The 20,974-nt window shown below is 41.8% G+C and overlaps 1 protein-coding gene across 1 annotated transcript in view; it reads left to right on the plus strand.

Moving 5' to 3' along the window:
• Positions 1-20,974, plus strand: part of nbas (NBAS subunit of NRZ tethering complex) — a 155,705-nt gene that overhangs the window by 114,650 nt on the left and 20,081 nt on the right. The window contains exon 49 of the mRNA XM_035143683.2: positions 86-269. Coding sequence (XP_034999574.1) covers positions 86-269 — 184 coding nt within the window. The remainder of the gene's footprint in view (positions 1-85; positions 270-20,974) is intronic.

The following is a 20,974-nucleotide window of genomic DNA, read 5'->3' on the forward strand; positions in this document are numbered from 1 at the left end:
AACCCCTTCACCTTGCCTCTCTATCGCTCTCTCCCTCTCTCCCTCTCTCCCTCACCTCACATGTCCCTCTCACCCTCTCCCTCAGGGACAGCACGGTGACTTCAGACGACCTCCTAGCTTGGCTGCGTCCGTTCTGCGGGGACTCCTCGCTCCCCGTGCGGCCTCGGATTGATGTGCTCCAGATCCTGGAGAGCAACTTCAGCCTGCGAGACAGCGATGTCCGTCTTCTCCTGCTCTACAGGACACAGGCTGTTCTCAAAGACAGAGAGGTAACGTGCACAGACAATGTTGCACATGCACATGCAGCTATGAGTCATCAGGCCCTCGCTTGAGAAACAACTTTTATCCCATGCTCTCCCAAACACTGATACTTGATCTGAAGGAGGCTCCACATGTCTGGAATATTTTCTCTTCTCTGTCTTTTCTCTTAACATCAAATGCCAGGTCAGACATTTTGAGAGGGTACTATCTAGTGTTTCTCACAGAATGACATCCTATCTGTGGCAGCAGCTGCCAGCTCCCATACTCAGGTTGGTGAGGGTTGATTATTCTGATTGGCCAGTGACCATGAACGCAGCATGCTCGAATGCACAACCTGACAGTTGAACAGATAGGGCTGGTGTTACACTGACGTCTGCCTGCTTGCTCAGAACTGCATTCCCCAGGCAGGAAATAGCAGCTAAAGCGGAAACTACCATTTTGTTATCCAGGTTCTGCCTGTTTACTGAAGACAATAAAAACTTCATGTACTTTTTGACAGTCCGCTGATCCAGTGATGCGGTGGGATTTTTCCCGGTGGTCCCGATGGCCTGTCTGACTATGATAGACAGGTCTGATGTCCATGTGAGACAACTACGCACAGGTCTATGATAAAGCATTGCTGAAGAACACATTAGAGATCTATTATGTTTTTAGGAGGAGAAAACAGCAGATGCCAAGAGGGTGGATAAATTACTCACTCACCCAAAGAAGAAACAAGTGAATGTGACATATACACTCCCATTATGCAACAATATGGACTTTGGGCTTTAAGAAAGGTTGTTGTGCTCCTGAAGGGATAAGTATGATATGCGTAAATATCAGTATAAAATAGCTTGACTGCAAATTTGAACTGAGAGCTGAGATCATGATTGGGTTTTGTTTGTTTTGCCACATTTATGCAGCACTCCCTTCAAATCTTCATTAAAAGTAACTATTATTTTCTTATGAAATTATTCACCCGTGCCTTTTCATGAAAGCTTGACTTTTATAAATGTATTTATTCGTCTCAGTTGTGAAAGACACAAACAAATGTGCAATTTTGGAAAGTCTAGGGCCGGAGTCTCTCATTGGATTAGTTGATCAACTGGTCCAGACAAATTCTCATTGGCTGGACAATGGCAGATGTTACATTCATAAGGAGAATAGCGCTACATCAATAGCATTCCAGGATTAATCCATTTATGTCCGGCAGTGGAGGGGACAGTCTACCTGGGAAAATGGCCCTTGAAAGGAAAAATGTTCCCCAACACTGATCTAGAGATAAAGAGCAGATTTTTTTCCCCTGCACCCATTTGATTGGCTCAATTTCAGTTAACCAAGATTTGACTTGATCGATTACAGCTAGAAAAATATAAAGTAGGCATCTAAAATACTAAATATCTGTAAATGTATGTGTTCTATTGAAAAAGACTTTGGATGAGATATATCTCCAGTTAAAGTTAACCTGCATAAGACTTAACGTATACCAACAAACCATAATAGTGAAAGGAAAACAGATTAATATTGTATTGGTGTTCTGTGTTGTATGATTTTATAGCAGAAAAAGATTTGTATAATATGAAAAGGCAACATAAGAAAAGATTCAGCAGTTAAGGAGGTTATACGTAACATACAGTGTCTTGGCAAAGAAGATCTGCCCTCTTTATGTCGTACTAATGGAGATAAATGCATTTGCTCATTTGTTTGTTTTTGTACAACACATACCATCACATATAATATTATAAAGATTCCTTTATATGTCTTTTAGGAGTGTGTACTGTAGGCTATGCACAGTGTCGAGCACACAGTATGTCTGCATGTGTGTGCACAGTATTTGTATGTGTGGCTCTGCCTGCTCTTTCCTCCCTCCCTGGTGTAACTTACCATCGAGTGGCTAGTCATTAAGTTTCCTGAGTGACTAATTAATGGCCCGAGCTGGTTAATTAATGTGTAAATGTATGCGCACAGCCGTGGGCCATTGTCAGCGCAGGTAGACAGGTGTGTGGGCTTGGACTCTTTAACTAATTGGGTGCACTCCCGACATTTGGCAGGATCTGACGAAACGCACACACACACTCACACACACACTCAGACACACACAGGGGCAGGCGAACACATGCGCTCTTAAGGGAGCGCACACCCAGGGGATCAGTTAATTAATCTTGTAAAAGAAGTCTTGGTGTAAGAGCAGGACTTGTTTCAGATGAAGTGCCACTTTCTCTCGTCTCTCCCTAAGGCGACCGAAAGGACTCTACGTGTGTGAACAGGGTTTTTGTTGCAAAGTGTCTCAATTAAGTTTGATTAGTCTATTTTTTTCTAGTTTAAAAGATTTTCCATATCCACATCTGTACTGACACACAAATCCAAAGCCATGCACAAACACATTTACATTTGCCCACTCAATTATTTATTACATTTTGCCTCCTAATTGGACCGACACTTCATTGTTTCCACTGGCTGTCGCCCGGCTGAAAGCTGTGGTGCAGAAGTCATGTTTGCTAGGCTGGTACCTCCCATAAGCAGCATGTTGGTGCCCCAAAGCCATGCAAGAGACTGAGTAGTGCCCCTCTGTGACCACGTCATGTCGGCTTATACCCAGAAAGAGGGGAGGAGGTAGAGGAGGAGGTATTGTTCCCCTTCTGTCCCACTGGTCCCTCAGCTAATCAGCACAGCTCCCTTCTAACTGTGTCCCACAGGCTATCCGAGAGACACACTCACTAACTCACATTTACACAAAACCACTGTATCCATCTTTTCGCTGCACACTGAGCCCTCCGGTTCCGTGCATGCGCGCGCACACACACACACACACACACACACACATACATACATACACACACACGCGCATGCACACAGACTGTCTGCTGCGATTTCCATGACAACCGTACTGTCAAGCCGTGGTGTGTGAGTGAAACGGATGTCGGTAGTATGTTAAAGCCGGAGTTTCTCTCATCTTTGCGTTTCCGCCACAGTCTGTTTGCTGTCTGACAAAAGTCTTCTGATTAGCGCTGTCGTCTGCGATCGAAGTCGTGTGCAAAGTAGCAATCGCACACTCATGCTGACACACACACACTCAGCTGTGCAGACATTCCCATGCGTTTAGATGCATACAGACATACCTGGACATAATTACTGTCTAAATCAACCGTATGCATGTTTTATTTCAGACGTAACTGCATAACAAGGTTTAAGAAAATGTGATTGATTTTAAAAAAATTAATCTCCTCATCCGTCCTTTTCTCTTTCTGTACATCTTCTGATGTGCAAAGTGCTTAACTCCACCTCTCCACTTCTCTCTATCCTCAATATGTACGGCACTGAAAGGCCATTGATGAAAAGATGAAAGCTTGGCTTACTTCACATAGCTCCGCGAATTATTATTTTATTTATTTTTTAAATTGAAAACTAAAAGAAAGAAAACTAACACTTCAAAAGTTTGGTGGAAAGAGTAATTTCCGGAATTAACATGAGATAAAAAATGTAGTTCATTGATCAACAGAGAGAAGATTAGACGGGACAACACTGCAGGCTTTTTAGTTGATCGTGTAATTTTTCAGGATCAAAATCGATGTCATTTGTCCCTACAAATCGGCTTGGTTGATTGTCATTGATGAATCGCAGACATTATGCTGGACTTGCATTATATTCCATATTATTTTTTCTTCTCTTGATATCAGGCAAAAGATTGACGATTTAGTTAAAATACAACACTGGAATTGAAAGTAATTAGGTTGAGCGTCTGTAGAAAGCACTCCATTAATACAGCCGGGCTTTTTCAGGGAATTATAGTAAAAGCCCAGATACAAATAATAAAAGCATGGCTGTTGTGCTTTGATTGTGCTGATAGAGCTGTATCTGAATTCATCTCCTCTGCCGATGTGGCCTGACGTGACCGCTGTCCCTCTGGCAGAGGGAGCAGCACAGAAATATAATTATGATATTTTTTTCCAATATAAAGGGATTTGTTTTGTTTGTGATATGACTTGATCTCCTCTAAGCTCGAAACACACTTTGCTTGGGCTCCCTCCCTATGTCTCCAGTTGGTACAAAATACTGGCTCCCTTTTATTTCGAATAGATTTAAAAATGTTATCACGCACTTTTGAGGCCTCAAACGGCCTCGCTCTTGAACCCCTCTCTGATTCATTGACCTGGTATGTGCCCCCTCTGCCACTGAGATCTGCGGAGCCCTGCTGGTTACTTTCCTGTCACAGTTGGTGACAAAGGATGGCCGGGCATTCGCTATAAGGCCCAGATAACACTATGGAATTCTCTGCAAGACTTTAGCTTATTTTAAATCTCTCCTTACCTTTTTTCTATTGCTATTTTTCTCTCATTGTTTTTACTTCCTCTGTCCTCTGATTTTATTTCTTTTCACGAAGAACACTGGAAAGTTGTTAAGAACACACTGACTGTACCGTTTGTGTATAGGTTCCCCGCTGATACAGAGAAGAGGAGATCATAGACGCATAGATCAGATCAGTTTCCTAGTCTGACTGATTTCCATTGGCTGTGGTTGTAAATATATATAACGTTCAACGAGCCAACGAGAGAGAACGCTGCTATATAAACATAAACAGCTGTTTGTATGGCGCTCATCCCCTTCTCCCGAAGAGAGCAAGAGAGAGAGCGCTCAGCACGTAGGGTAGAAATAATAATTACAACTAAAACCTACATGTGTGAGTGTGAATCAGTTAGTAAAACATGATATCTGTCATTTTTCTAATCAGAAGAATATTGTGAGATCTCTAGTACTCACTGTTGATTGATTGTTTATAAATTTAAGCTCAGACTCAACTCACTTTTGTGCCTCCGCTCAAAAACTTATAAAGAAATGGTTCAACATTTTTGGAAATACCAATATGTGCTTTCATGCCAAGAGTTAGATGAGTAGATTGATATCACACATGTCTGTACATAAAAAATTTTGATTAGCTTATCTTAGCTTATATCAGCTTGTCTTATCTTAGCTTAGCTTAGCTTAGCACAAAGACTGGAAGTCAGGAGGAAATTTCTGACCTGGCTCTGTCCAGTCGTACAAACTTCCCAAACAAACACCTTCTATAACTAATGAATTAACATGATACATCTGATTTGTTTACCCTGTTTTCTTTGTTAATCAATTACTATCTATTAGAGCCACATTAAGTTTTCCCTGTTGTTATTCTAAGATAAACTAAGATGCCTGCAGAAGCTTCAAGTTCACCGAACAAACACTAGAGTGGTAACAATATTCTCATCTAACTCTCAACAAGGAAGCGTAAGGATATCATTCAAAATGGCAGACTATCCCTTTAATGTTGAACTAAATTAACTTTAGCTGCTGTTATATCTTTGTCTCAGAGATTGCAGCTCATTCAGTGTGTACTGGATGTTAATAATCCGCTGAATTTGTATTTGTTGTCTGTTCTGGCTTGCTGCTGTTTTCTGATGAGCTGCCAGCATGCTCTCTGATCTCCGACCACAGGGGCCTGCAGCCTGAAATAAAGTCAAACCACCTTATTTAAAATAAAGAACAGTATCTCTTCCATCCACCAGCCCACATAGGGCAGGAACCGAACTAATTCCACGCCAGATTTGTATTCAGGGCACAGTCTCTGTGGTTTTCACAACTGATTTACCTCAAAGATTATTGGCATTAAAGCTTTCTCTTTGTTTCCCTGTCTCCTGATAACCAGGTTGTGTGTGTGTTTCAGCTTGCTTTTGAATTCCTACAGATCTGATTCACTCGCTGTGTAATCCTCCATCCCTGCCTCATTGGCACTTTGATACTATGTGAAGAAATCCTCAGATCCTCATAACGTCTCAGGATTTGAAACTTCTCTTCACATTGACAGTCCAAGCCTCCTCTTCCTCACTACATGCCTGGATCTGCATGTTTCTGTCTGAACTAAAAACTGTGAATAAAGATGGACGGCCTGTGTCCACTTCCTCGCACTATCCAGAGACAAAGCCAAATTACCACAGATACAGATGCTGCCAAGTTGCACATTTGTCTGCTGGGTCAGTAGTGATCGGGGGATGGAGCAAAGTCACGCAGATACACGAGTCAATCACAGCTGTCAATCATTCACCCTGTTTGTATCAGCATCAAATAACTAACTTACCAGAATAACAAACACACAAACATCATTATGAAATGAACTACCTAAAATGACGGTAACCATTTCCGAGAATTAATGTGCCACATTTCTTTGACTTTTAGTTTTGTCCAATTTGGCTTCACTTTCGGGTAGATGTCATGTCATCCATCTTTGAATAATCTAATGAAAGCTCCCAAAAGTGACACCACAGCACCTTTATTGCCCCCTGGTGGCTGGCTGCGAAAGAGGTCGCAAACCTCGCCTCCTCCATGTTAGAGGATGGAGCAAACAAAAAAATCAAAGTACACATTAAATACCTTTTTCTTAAAGATGGTTTCTGATAAACACAAGGATGTGTGTTCAAGTGTTTTGAATTTGGTTAGAAACATCATGATTGACAGATGAGACTGACCCACGATTGGTCAAGCCTGTGAATCGGTGCTACCTCGATATCGCAGCTTCACTTCACAATCTCCCCTGTGCAGGCTCTGGGTCTGAGTCTGAATAATGTCACCGGCGCAAGATAGCAGCACCCATATCTGAGATATTTTGGCTTCAGTTTTGCACAGCGGGAGGAAGTGCTGATGTTTATTTACAGCCCATGGTCTATACATCCTCATCCATATACAGTGACATTTTTGTTTTATACACCCGCACAGACAAACACATGCATTCCAGCTTGGCAGCCTGTGTGAGGAGCAGATGAATGCTACTGTGATGGATGCTGTTCAGCTCAGCGGTGTCCAGACTGGGTCAGGCCGGGCCATGTCAGTGGAAAGGCCACTGCATGATTCACAGTCACTGCCTCACGCGCACACACACACACACACACACACACACACACACACACACACACACACACACACACACACACACATACACACACACACACACACCCAGTGAATCAGAAAGAAACACACAGAGTGAATATCAGAGAGAGGGGAGAGATAAAGATGGATCAGAGACATAAAGCGGGAGAAAGATTCAGAGACGACGATCCCGCAGCATCCCAACACACACTAGATGCCTAAAAGAGGACGTATTAATGAGCCCAATTGAAATGCTGACATTTCGGTGTTGTGGGTTGAGGGGAGGGGGGGCTGACGTTTGATACCAGAGGAGAGGAACAAAGGGTTTGAGAGGTGAAGCCAGGGATGGATTTTGTGACTTCATTTTGGCCGATTAGTCATAACAGCAGGGCGTCCAAATGTCACCACTGTCAAGATTGGACGGTCTGTTTTGTCGCTGTGCATGTCTGCACGTGTATATTGTGAGTTTGGCCTTTATGTCACTAATAACAACATACTTAGCTTTTTCTTTCTTTTTTTTTTTACTCATGGCATTTCGCAGACAGTGAGGTGGCATCTGAAAGCAAATATGTGTTTAGGTTGTGGGTATAGGTGCTTGTACTGCGTGGCGGTGTACATACATGTGGGCCAGTGTGATGCCCTCTTTGCCGTGGCCTTCATTTTAAAGTGTGAAGATGGTAATTACTTTGCTTAATCCCATGACAGTGCTAGCATTAATGCCCCCAACCACACTAACACACACAGTAAAGGGAGGTGAGCCCGGTCACTGCATCAAGGTCTTCACGCCCGTGTGCACTCTGAATGTTGCTGAGCATAGGCGAAGGTTGCGGGGGGGAGAGCCACCTGCACGTGCACGAGAAGTCATCATCCAAGCTCATCAGCAGTGATCGCTGACTCATGCTACAAGCCCCTTTCCCCCTGTCAATGTCACAGATCATTTGCCGCGGTGTTTTCGGTTTCGCCGCTGGGCTGTTTGGCCTTGCAGCACCCCATCTATCTAATATGGATGAACTGAGCTGAGCAGAGCAGAGCAGACCACGCTGTGTACTATAGTTGCACTCTGTGAACTTCCCCTTCTGCATCTCCAGACCCCCACATGTTAACCCTGACCAGGCCTGCTTTGTCTTGTGGCAAGTCTTCATTTGTCTTGTTTTTCATTTCATCTTGTCCCGAGCTGTTTTTTTTTATCTTACACTGTTATGATCATTAAGTCAAATTTGATTTTCAATTTGTAGATATTTACTTAAAAGAAAAACATCCCATTTATTTCCATTTATGGGTGCTGCCCTTTTTTCTGATCAAAGGTGATTCTTGGTTCTTTGCTTCTTTCTTTTTCTTAGTCATTTAGACCCCTTTCAGATTTTCTATTAGGAACACCTACTCTGCCTTTTTTCACGCTTCTCAGTGACCATAAGCTGATTTGTTTTGCATCGCTGCCACAATATCAACACACACCAACACATAATGACTGATACTTTTCTGACAGTAGTGATTATTTGCATATAGCGGGGAGAGGTGAGATCAGATGACAAGTGTTCACTGGAGACAAATTCCGAATGCATTTTAGGAGCAGCTGTGGCTCAGAAGGAAGAGGGGATCATCCACCAGAAGGTCGTAGTTCAATCTTAGTCTTCCTCATTCCGCATGCCCAGGTGTCCTTGGGCAAGATACTGAGTCTCAAATTGCCCCTAACGGCTGTACCGGCAGTGTATGAGTGATGTATGATTGAGAAAGTGCCAAAGCAATGTGTGTGTGACTGTGTGTGTGTGTCCATTTCAAAATGTCTCTTCCACTTATAGCCTCTTTCCTAATTCCTGTCTCCACCTTTGTTTCTTTTTCTGTAGAAAGATAGGACGGTGATTTATGCACCAATTAACAGAACTACAGAATTCCACCGTTTCTGTACACTAGGGTGAAGCGTATGCACACTGCATACACAGAAACAGACCTCTCTCAAAGAAATATGGTGTATGCATTGGCAGTCCACATGGTTATTGTAAATAGTTTAAGGGTTTAAAAACATCTTAAGAACTGTGAATATTTCAAGTTTAAGTTTTCAGGAGTGTAATGTGTTTTTGCAAGCTTTTATTTTTCCGCGCGTCCCTCCCTGCCTGCGTGCATCTCCGCTCCTGCCATACCGCCACATCACCTACTGCACCAGCTGTATATTTAAATATTAAGGCTGCCGTTTGAAGTATGCAAAACCATAGTGGCATGATAAGCCGCAACCCTGACACATATCCAAGGGAGACGGGAAGAAAACAAGACGAGTTGCACAGATGGATGGTGCACTTTTCTGTTGTAACTGCAGTATTTGTTTGATATGACAGAATTATAAACAGAAACACAAGTGGGAGTGTTGTTGCTTGACAGAACAATGTGTTGTCATTAGGCCCCTGTGGTGCACACACACACACACACACGAAATGAGAAAGTTGAAAAGGAGTTGAAAACTGGAGGAGAACTTCGGGAGGAGCCACACGAGGGATTGTAGAGAGAAAAAAAGGAAATGATCGAGCTTTTCCAGAGGTGTAGGCCAGGTGGAAAGAAGGAGCTGTACAGAGAAGCAGTGGAGGATTTGTCTGATGAAAGTGAATGAGGCTGCACTGGAGGGGAGAGGGTTATACAAGAAGAGTGAGAGCGAGCAGAGTCTCTTTCCAAGTAGATAAATAATAAATGTGATGGGGTTCAGGAATCTTATGGCCACACTCTAATGCAACAGGTCAGGGGTCACAGCCGTGATAGTCAAGCCCCCAGCAATAATTTCACTTGTTTTGTCAGCTTTGATCTCTCCCCGCTCTGTTCCTTGTGCGAGAAATCCCAATTTACTCTCCATTTTTTAACTCTGAGCCAGACAAGAAGAGAGCAACACTTCATCCACTCGGCAGGATCGCTGATGATTCTGCAAAAAAAAAAGAAAAAAAGAAACACGCCAGAGAGTAGACAGTGCGATAGAATAAACAAGACAAGATGGGATGTGGTTGGTGAGACGGACGAGAGGAAGAATAAGGAGAAAAGAACCTGAGGACAGTTGAAGCAGTGGGAGTGGGCAGCTCGGAGGAGGAGGAGGAGGAGGAGGGAGAAAGGTGATATGAGATGAGATGGATGAAGTTCTTTGTTTCTCTATAGGTCCAAGTACAGCCTTCATCTTAAATGAGAGGATTTAGCCTGATGTGAGCCTCCGTGCTTAAACATCATCTCACACCTTGATCTGAGTTCGTGTTTGAACAGGAATTTCATGCCACTTAAACCACTATTTGGCTCCCACGTAAATCGGAGGAGAAATCGGGTCGGCCCAGATTTTCTGGTAGTGTGAGGGGTTACAGAGCCGTTCTTCTCCCGGACTTCCCGCTCTGACATTTTACCTGGGGCGGTGGCAGAAAAAGTTTGGTCATTTAAGTTTTCTCGTACAGCCCCTCCGAAACATGTTTGATGTTTAAGATTTAAATACAGGGTGATTAAGTCACTACTTTCCAAGCAGAGCCAATGAATCAAGCTTTTTAAAAGGCGAATGTGAAACTATTGGAGTACGAGTGCAGAATAGACAGGCTGTCATTTTCTCATCCGGACTCGTTTTTTCCTCCTTTTAGTTTATATCAGTGCAAAGCGTTATTACTGATAGAGCAAGTTGTCGCACCACGCCAGTCTCCGGCCTGTTTGCTTTTCATTTGCGGCTCCTTCCTCATCAGACCACGTCGGAGAGGTGACGTGAGGTGGTAGGTCGCTCCCTCCTGGAGCGATAATCTCAATAATATCCTGTAGTGTGTGATGCGCCATTGTTTTCTAATCTTGTAGTGTGTGCATGCTTGAGTTGAGAGAGAAGAGTATACTGCAAAGATTCTCCTCCAGTGCGTGATGCCACCTGATTTCAAACCAGATCAGGATTTTAAAAACTCATGTCTACTGAGCCCAGTTAAAGTCTTATTTGAAATGTGTAGTCATGTGTTTTTTATGAGTTAGCGCACACGTAGCACATTATTTAGCGTCGTCCTTTCTACTTGGCCTTCCTCACACCACCCTCATCAGCTCCTTCACGCATGCATGATTAAGGAGAGGTCAGAGTGTTGGTGAAAATTGATTTAAAATTAAAATATACAGTAAAGGCTGCTCATGCATGTGCTTAAAATTGATGTGGGGCATCACGTCAAAGCAGGTTTGTGTCAGCGTGGTTTCAACGTACGAGCTCGTTCTCTCCTCCTAACCTCCATCTACCCTTTCTGTGGTGCCACTCCCCTGCTTTGTTGTATTTGTCTTCTGAGTTCCCTCTGTCTCTTATCTTCTTATGCACAAACTCTGCTTCCTCTCTTGAGGCGTGTAGCGTTATGTATACTCAGGTGTCATGTCATACAATGTGGATCTACCGCAGACTGCAAAGAGGGAGCGAGAAACGGCACAACACATAGGGGGGAGGTTAGAGGAGCTGCATTTGTTTGCCATTACACTCATCTTGTCATATCACACTCTGCATGCACGGAGTGTGTGTGTGTGTGTGTGTGTGTGTGTGTGTGTTTGTGTTTGTTCTCCACAGCCGTGTGTGTCTTTATCTCTGCGCTTATGTTTCCCCCTGCATGTTTTATGTGTTTCACTTTCAAGTTGTAATAAACTCCCTCACCCCTCAACAAGCCCCGAGGCTTTGCCCTTTTGGTGTTTCTTCTCTCTGCTCTCATTTTGTCTGAAACCTGCACTCTCTTATCATCGCCCGCTCACAGCATCGCTCATTCTCTCCGCCGCTCTCCCCCGGCCTCCCTCTCCCCCGTGTGAAGTGTGCGACCTCTGCAACTTTATTCCGCCCGTCGCTGGGGACATTAGCCAGAGCGGGTCGATGAATATTGATGAGCTCGTTCAGCACCCGCTCGGTAAAGGCCAGACACGGAGCTCTCCGGATCCCACAGCTCCAGCGGCATTCCCAGTTTGATGCACTGACATGCCCACCCGCATCCTGTGTTCTCCCCCTCATCCTCCCCGTTCCTCCCTCCCTCCCACTCAGGTCAAGGACTGCGGTAATTGCTAAGTCACAGAGAAGATTATTAGGCAGATTTGTTGATGGGAGCCAAAGTTCACTTGTGTTTCCCTAACAGCTCATACAAATTCAGGGAGAAATGCCACATCTTTGACTTCACTCTCAAAGGCTAATAATCACATTACCTTGATGGGTGCAGTGTTGGCTGTCATGCAGATACTCATACTAAATAGAGGGTATCACAAGATAGAACGATAAACTCTCAGTAAATTCTGACCAAATAAATGAACAATTCAATTATTAAATATAAAATCTTACATTTCAAAAACATTTATTCAAATTTTTTTATATATTTCTTCCTGTCATTATTGGATTCTTTGTCATTGTGTCAGCAATGAACTATTTTAAAATTACAGACTCAACAGGCTTATTGGTTTAGTAAATCACTTACTACTTAAACCTGGTAAAAATTATATAAAATCAACACACAGAGATATGGCTGTTAAACATTGGGGTCATTATCAGCATTTATCTTGACAATGCAAATAATTGTGCAATTATGGAAGTAACGTTCAATTATGTTAGCATTTGTATTGTTTTACTGTAATTTCAGTTTGTTGTTCAACATAAATACAGTAAATGCAGCTAAATCTGCTAATTTTTTTGAAAAAAGTCCTGCTAAAGCTAACGTAAATGGCAGTAGTGCAGATCTAAGTAGTGTAACTGCCATCTCAGCTTTTGACCCTATGTATTTTTGTAACGTTAAGTCACAGTAAAAAATATGAAAGGCCATCTGTATTTATGTTATTCTACGAATGAAAAAGGAGCAGTTTGAAGAAAAAAAATGTACCTGCTCATTTCACATAAATAACATGTGTGTACGTGTATGGTTTTGTTCTGTAAAATGGTTTTTGGATTCCACTGAAATGACTGAACTAAACTAAACAAATAGAATGCACCAAGCAAAACTCAGATACTTTTTTTTATGTGGTGTGACATGTAAATACGAAAAAAGTCTATTTTCTTTCACAATCTAACAACAAAGCTAGTAGAATTTTGCATTTTGCTCGTGTGAACTTTATTTCCCCCTTTTTCCCTTCTATAAAGATTATCCAAAGGCAAAGTGCAGTATCTGCATATTTCAGGTATAATGTGAGGCAATATTTTTGGGTTGAAGCCTTAAAAGAGATGAAATGAAAACATTAAATCCTTCCTATCTACATAGCTTTAGAGCCTAAAAAACCCTTGTTCCCAGCTTCACTGCCTCTGCAGGGACTGCTACCCTGCAGGTGGGAGGAGGATTGGGTCCAGTATCCATGTTCATAACCGGTCTCTCTCCAAATGTGAAAAAATTATTTCTCTGGCAGGGCCGACGGTCACAACATTTTAACATCAAGTAATATGCAACAAGTCATGACAGTCGTAATTGTAAAACCTCCGGAAAACAATTATTTTAACAAGGAGCTGGATAATGGCACTTTTGATTTAGATGATGAAGTTGACTCTGGAGCGATTTCGCATGTCAGGATATTTAATAAAATCTGAGCCATCTTCCATTTATCCTGTCGATCTGACAGGAAGGTGGAATTGACGGGGCCCGCCATCCTGATTGGCAGCGGTAATAAGATGTGACGAGTGAGTGGGGGAGAGCTGTCAACGCCAACCGTGATAGTAGCACCGATCATTAACCTGTCTACCACAGTGTCAGGTACGGAGGTGATGATGTGTTTACCACAATCTTTAACGAGTCGGCCACAGGGTCGGCTCCTGTCAGCGGTAAAGACGTGTTCCCTCGGTCTGCAGGTGTGTGGCGTGATGTTGTAACTTCTGTGTAAATCTGACTTTTGCTGAGTTCATTCCGAGCTGTTCTGACCAAATGAGTGTGTGTTTGTGTGTGTGCATGATATTAACGTGTGCCCATCATTTCTTCTGAGAAAAGTGGTCCTATGTGTCCTTTTCCATTACTTGGATGTTTCATATCCATTCTTGGGATCTTCTTAAGTAATCAGTACTGGAAGCTTGATTGAAAATTCCCATAGGCTTCTTTTAAATGTAGCTCTGAAGCTGTTAAATTGTGTTTTGAAAGTTTTTTTCTTTGCATCCAGGAGATACACTATAATGCAGGTGTATGAAGTGATGCCAATTGTCTGTATTTTTAGCCCCGCTAGCAGTGAGGCTCCATACACGACAACGTGGGTGTGTTGGTCGACTGCATCAATTCAGACTTACATATCTCAACCGATTTATTTATTTGTCTCAAAACCTCAAAACAATGTGTTAATTAGAAGGATGTTTCAAAAGCCGTTTTCAGACATAAACTTTTGAAAAATTGGGTCCGGAAATTTTCAGGAGCAGGTGATTGTCCGGGTCAGACACGTTCACAACAACAGGAAATTGCAGTGAACATTCAGGCGAGGGCCGTTGTCTCGGTAGAGAATGCAGGAGGCTGGTCATGAAACATAAATTCTGCTGCGGAAATGTGTCACACCGGCTTCAGTTCCAAAAGCTCTTGAATTTCATTGTCTTTCCGAGTTGCTTCCATGTGTATGGCACCTCGGTTTCATCCCGTCATTTTGTCCCGTGTTAGAAACCTCAAAAACTCGCCGACTTGCTCGCTGGGAACTTACACAAAATGTTTCTGCTGTATTCTCCTGTGGGCTCACGCTGACATTTTACAAATATCCTGTACTCCAGCACATGTCTGAAAGCAGCTCATATTTTCTCAGTTAGATAATTGACCAGCACTGATGCATTAGCAGTACTCTATGTTCTGTACATGATTATGGTAAATAGTACGTACCAGTATGCACACACAGATACACACATGTATTCACTCGGTTGCCCAATCCCCAGCCTGTATTCTAGTCGTGCAATCCACTGGCTGTTCCAGTCACAGTGTGTTGTGTTTGGGCCGAGGCTGAGCTACGACTCTGTCTACTCCTTTTGTCAAATGAACCTCTAATTAGTTATATTGATGTTAAAAAGTTCAAGTGGCAATTTTAAAAGTTTGACCAAAGAACGACTAAGTGCCTGACCGGCAGCGCTGATTGTTATGTCTCACAAGTGCAGCGTTGTTCCTCAGACGTCCCCCTGCTGATTGTGAGTGATTGAGCTGTTTGTCTTCAACGCTTCCAGACTCAAAACAACTCGGGTCCTTTTGTTTTTAATTCAGTGTGTTAGTTTAATTAATTAACAGCAAAGCATATACAATCTGTAAGCTCGGCTGATCAATCACTTTAATCTTCTGAGGTGGCTCTGATAGACTTTGACTGTAATCAATTTAGTCTCCAGATGACAATACAAACAACTTCCTCAAGTATTCAATATATATATACTCAAACATTTGCTGCTCGAATTACTCACTGTCTGTTTCACTGAGGGGTTTTTGGCAGAAAACTGTTTTAGTTACTTCAAATATTTGCAGAGACAGCAAGTTCTTGGAGTTGGGCCATATCTAGTATAAACAACAACTGTGACAAACCATTTACTCACCATAGCACTTTGAATTTTTCACTGTGTCAGTCAAAAGTAAGTCTCAGTTATGGGCCCTGTGCCTTTAAGATCCTTTACTGCCCCTTCACAGCCTTTCAGAAAACGACTATTCTGAGGTCGCTGTGTTAAATGAATGAACAATCATAGGACCAACCTCATCATGCACTTGGCAGAAGCAACATAAAAATGGTCAACAACGTGTGATTTAAATCGATTTGAGGCGATAATTTCAAGCCATACAGATTAAATAAATTCTTCAAACGAGTTCTTTCAAGTTCCTTTTTAGTTACTTCCAAACATCAGATTATTTCTGTATGGAAGATCCCTAGGTATATGCACTGTACTGATTAAGATTGTAGTTGTAATTGTAAACACATACTTTAACTGATTATATGTTAATGTTATGATACATGGTAACAAGGAAGAAAACTGACTTTTTATGAGTCGACCGTGGATATGTGGGGTTTATTTTAGATTGAAGTTAAATAAACAACACATAACCATCATGTCTTCTTTTTAGTGTCTTTAAAAGATTGACCTCTTCTCTTAATTTGTTTTGAATCTCAAATCATGTTTTCTTAACCAGCGCCGGAGGAGGCTTCTCATTACGAGTGGGATGAAATCATAGACACAGGCCACTAATTTACACATAGTGACTGACACGATAATTTTCTTGTTTAATATCTTGAGTGCATGATGCTATGAATCCCCAGGGCACAGAACTACTTGTGCTTGGACAAAATAACCAAGGGCAGGTTATACTTTCATTTCTGTATTTTGTATTTATCAGCCCATTAACTCTTCCATAATCTATCAAACTATATACATCTTTGAATAAAATTGAAAACTCTTGCTGTCATTAACATATAAAAAAACATGTGTAGTATATTACAAGCCATTTAACCTTTAAGATCACTTGCTTCCTGTGAGGCTTGTTGGACTGCAGTACACAATGACTTAGTTATGGCAAAGCAACAAAAGACAGATCCACTGTGCTCGGACAGAAAATTAAATATAAATCCATCTTACTGATAATTTAAGTTGTTGTTTTGAGGGTTTTATCTTCTACTTATCTTCCTGATATCTATTTTGTATTTTAGTTTTAAATTTGTTAAGGTTTGGAATAAGCTGAACTAAACTAAACTAATACTCTAACATAGTTTATTTCCCAGAGCATTCCCCAGTGCTCATTACAGACAGAGAGGCTTTTCAGCACCATGGACAGCGTCCATTTAAAGACAAGTGACAGTGCTTTATGAGTTCTGAGAAATCAGGAGAAAACACCAGTCGCATGTGGACGAAATGAAAAAATTGCCAGTCGGTACCTTTTCACCAGTTTGGTAATTACTCAGTGCAGCTCTGTGAGGGCTTGACCCTGAACATTTATGTCTTCCAGGTAGGTGCTGGCAATAAATGGAATCCCCAAAGAAATTGCTGAAAAGCATGTGTTTTTTTTTTACGGATGATAAGAGACACTAATGTTTTTGGGGGGGTTTTCAGCCCCCTGTTTACCTTTAATTCATCTAAGTGCTTTTTGGCTGTTTTCTGGGCGGAAGTTTGAGTCAAAACTGATGTGACATTAATCAAAGTGACAAATTTTGCAAAAGGCTCATTAAATGGCAGCTTGAAGCTTTCTATGCATGTTGGCACCATGTCCCTTGCAATAAAAATGGTAATTTTTTAATTACTAATTTTTTTGGGTTGCAGAATTGGAAACGCACAGGTCCCTCCATTATTGTAGGGTCTTATAGCGTTTCAGGGAATGCTGTGTAAATTTTTTTACTCCATCAATACTCGTTTTAAAACTTTTCTTTATTTTAATTTGATAAATAGAGAGAAACAGTTCCTGCCCTGACATCAAGCTGTTTTGGATTTGTCTCCTATGAATTTAATTATGAACAATCAAAAATAATATAAGCCAAAGTAAATAAATGTCAGAAATGTCTCAAGCCCCCCGTGGATCATAAATATGCATATGTTACCATTGAGCTGTTGTTGACAAACATGTTTATTGTCTATAAATAAAAATACCTCAATGTTGGGTCTTCAAATCACTGGATATCAACATTCAATGTTTACTCTGTTAGAAGATTTATTTCATAGCAGGGCATCTGCAGTCACTGTGTGTGTGTGCGTCTAAAATTATCTACAGGATTTTACCTTTAAGTGTCACCTGTGCGTTGAAAGCAGTTCATATTTAAAAGACCTCAGTCGAGCACTTTGATGTGAGAATATTTATTGAGTGAAAGAGAGTTTATTCCTTTAGGAAAGATGGCGACATGGAGGAAATTATTTCACAGGAGTTTATTGAAGCTCTGTTTCATTTGCATTCGGCTGATTGTTTTTGATTGTGCACGCACACCGTCCTGTTTGTACGGTCCTTATCGTGTGTGTGTGTGTGTGTGTGTGTGTGTGTGTGTGTGTGTGTGTGTGTGTGTGTGTGTGTGTGTGGTCCCCATTGTATTTGTGTGTCCCTCTGAAATAAGTAAAACAAGTCTCATGCCAGTAACTCCCAGGAGGAAAAGATGACTCCACTTTCATCTGTCTAGCCGTCACTCCCAGTCTGGCACACACACACCCGCAGGTACAAAGATATAAGTACAGGAACACGCACGCACACACACACACACACACACAGTTTTTCTTGATGGAAGGAAAAAACATCATATGGTCTAGGTCCTGTCTACTTCAGCCTTTATACCTATATACGTCTCCATTTCTATCCTTTGGTGAAGTGTGTGTGTGTTTTTTCACCCACGTGCCTTGTGACAATTTCTGCTCTCCTATTTATTTGCCCGAAAGCAGCTCCTATCTCTCTCTCTCTCTTTCACACATATACCCACACACTCTTGTGCACTTCCTCTCTTTTTCTCCCCCTCTGTTTTATTATCATATGCTGATAGCAGGGTGAGACCGCATTGCAGGCTTTAATCAGTCTTCGCTGATACGCTGTCACACTACACAAGCTTTTTCGGGCAAACTACAACACACTGTAATTGCTGTTCAACTTACAGAGATGTGATTGTGTCTCTATATGGCTTCATAAAACTTTAGATGGCATGATATTTTTTGTAAGTCTTAATCAGTGGTAGAGTAAAACGTGTGTGTGTTGGTGCGTTTGTGCATGTATGTTTTTACAAAGATAAGGTAAGTGTCGACACCGTAAAACCGCTTCAACATTGTGGGGAAATACTACATAGTGGATGTGATATTCATTTTCATCAATTTCCTACCAGAGGAAATTAAAGAAGCCCTCCGAATTCTTTAACCGCTGACCATCACTCCCACTTGAACCCTGTGCATACAACTTTGTATTGATAAGAGATGCAATGCTTGAGAGGCCTGCTGGCTCTAGTTCTGTATTAAGCAGTGAAAGGACATTTGCTATTTGGAGAAGAGGTTCAACACGATTCATTTAAAAAAAAGTTCCAACTGTGAAGTAAGGGCCATAAAATACAGAATCCCTGTGTACAAATACATGAATCAGTAGCGTTTATCCTGCTGTCTAACTGATGGATCTTGGGACAGACAGATGGGAAAGGTAGAGAGGAATTGAGATCGAAGGCATGAGTGGAAAACGGAAGCGGATCTATTTACAATACAATACATTCTATATATATATATATTTCATTCAGCAGATTCACAGAGAGACCGGTCTAATTCGTCCTTACTTCTGCTGAGTGTCATATTGTCAGCTGACAGTCTCGTTCCTCCTCTCCCTCCTCTCCCTCCTCTTCCTGCCCTCCTGCCCTCCTGTTCTTTGTACAACACCACAGAGGATTTGTTGATTTTAATCACTAGGCATAATTAATTACCATCCTTCCTTGTTAAGAAAATAAAAGCCTCACAGCCACATAGTAATTGGCAGCAATATCATCTGTGGTCTAATTTCGCTGAGTTGGGATGTGTGTGTGTGTGTGTGTGTGTGTGTGTGTGTGTGTGTGTGTGTGAGTGTGAGAGTGAGAGGATCAGTATTCTGGACTGTATTTGTATGTGAGACGAGTGTGTCTGTCTATATTTGCTATTTAGAATGTGTCTTGCAGTGAGAACATGCACTCAGAATATTATCAGGGAATCCCAAGGCCTTGCATACCCTTGAATTTAGCAAGATGATGAATAAATGTGGCTATAAAACCTATAAAATGCTTCAATGGCTACAAAGTGTTCAGTATTCAATGTTCATAACGTGGTGCTGCAATAACAATGATGAACAGGCTTTGGGTTGCAGTTTACAGTCAGTGATGGATTTGAGAGCTTTAGATTGCAGTCAGGGCTTTTTACAGGTAGTTAAGATTCCATTTCTGTTTCCCAAATGACCTCCATTTCCAGAGGGTCCTGAGCTTCACTTTTACTCATTTATTACTCCAACCCCCATCATAAGCTGCTTCACTACGGCACATTTTACCCTGTGCTCTTATGCATAAATTAGACGTGTGTTACCACTAACGTCTCAAAACCAAAGGCTACGTTTAAAGATGGATGACGCGTTTCCAATTGCTTGTGTCGTAGACATACGGCTTAAATATCACGAATACATGTGCTGCCATCTGGCGAATTTGATTTAATCTGGAGCCAGAGTCTGCAAAGTCGTGAAGCTGCGGTATCGAGGTCCCGTCGATATACACACCCTCAAGCTATCTCGATTGCATCTCAGCTGTCAATCATGCGGTTTCATCCCGTTTTTATAATATCAAATCATTAGAATGCCACTCAGTCAAGCGTATACCTCCGCCAAGGCCCAAGACCACATAACGTTTCTCACATCTGTGATGGTTACAGGTTTCTAGGCCTATTTGTTACCTGACTGCGGAGGCTGCCATGTTTTTTACAGTTGTCCAAACTGCACAAACTAAACACCTTTTGAGTTTTTATGACAACTGAAGGCAACCACAGGTTCTCTTTCATGTTTGGAAGGGGAGGGTGAGGTGAGGGCTATTCAGCGGCAACATCCAAATTCACCCCTAGATGTCACTAAATTGTACACACTGAACCTTTAAAGACATCATCCCTTTTGTGTCAACCAGAAATTGGTCATTGGATAAATCCACAACCTGTAGGATTTTAGTTGTCACATCTGCAAGAAGACTTCCTCTTGAAAACACAGCTGTGTTCCTCCTTGTAGTTTCCATGGTTCATGCTTTGTTACTTGTGATCCTTGTGGATGATAAATGTTAGAAATAGACTGTGTTCAGACTTTTATACTGATAAAATATCTCCAGGCTTTACATAGAAATCCATTCATATAAATGTGAGGATACAACTGAGGCTGAAACAATGTTTTATGAGTCTGGCTGCAAGTGATGCATGGGTTGCGTGTTTGTCCACGTGTGTGTGTGTGTGTGTGTGTGTGTGTGTGTGTGTGTGTGTGTGTGTGTGTGTGTGTGTGTGTGT

Source organism: Hippoglossus stenolepis, chromosome 20 (genome assembly GCF_022539355.2).
Source record: "Hippoglossus stenolepis isolate QCI-W04-F060 chromosome 20, HSTE1.2, whole genome shotgun sequence".
Lineage (NCBI taxonomy): Eukaryota > Metazoa > Chordata > Actinopteri > Pleuronectiformes > Pleuronectidae > Hippoglossus > Hippoglossus stenolepis.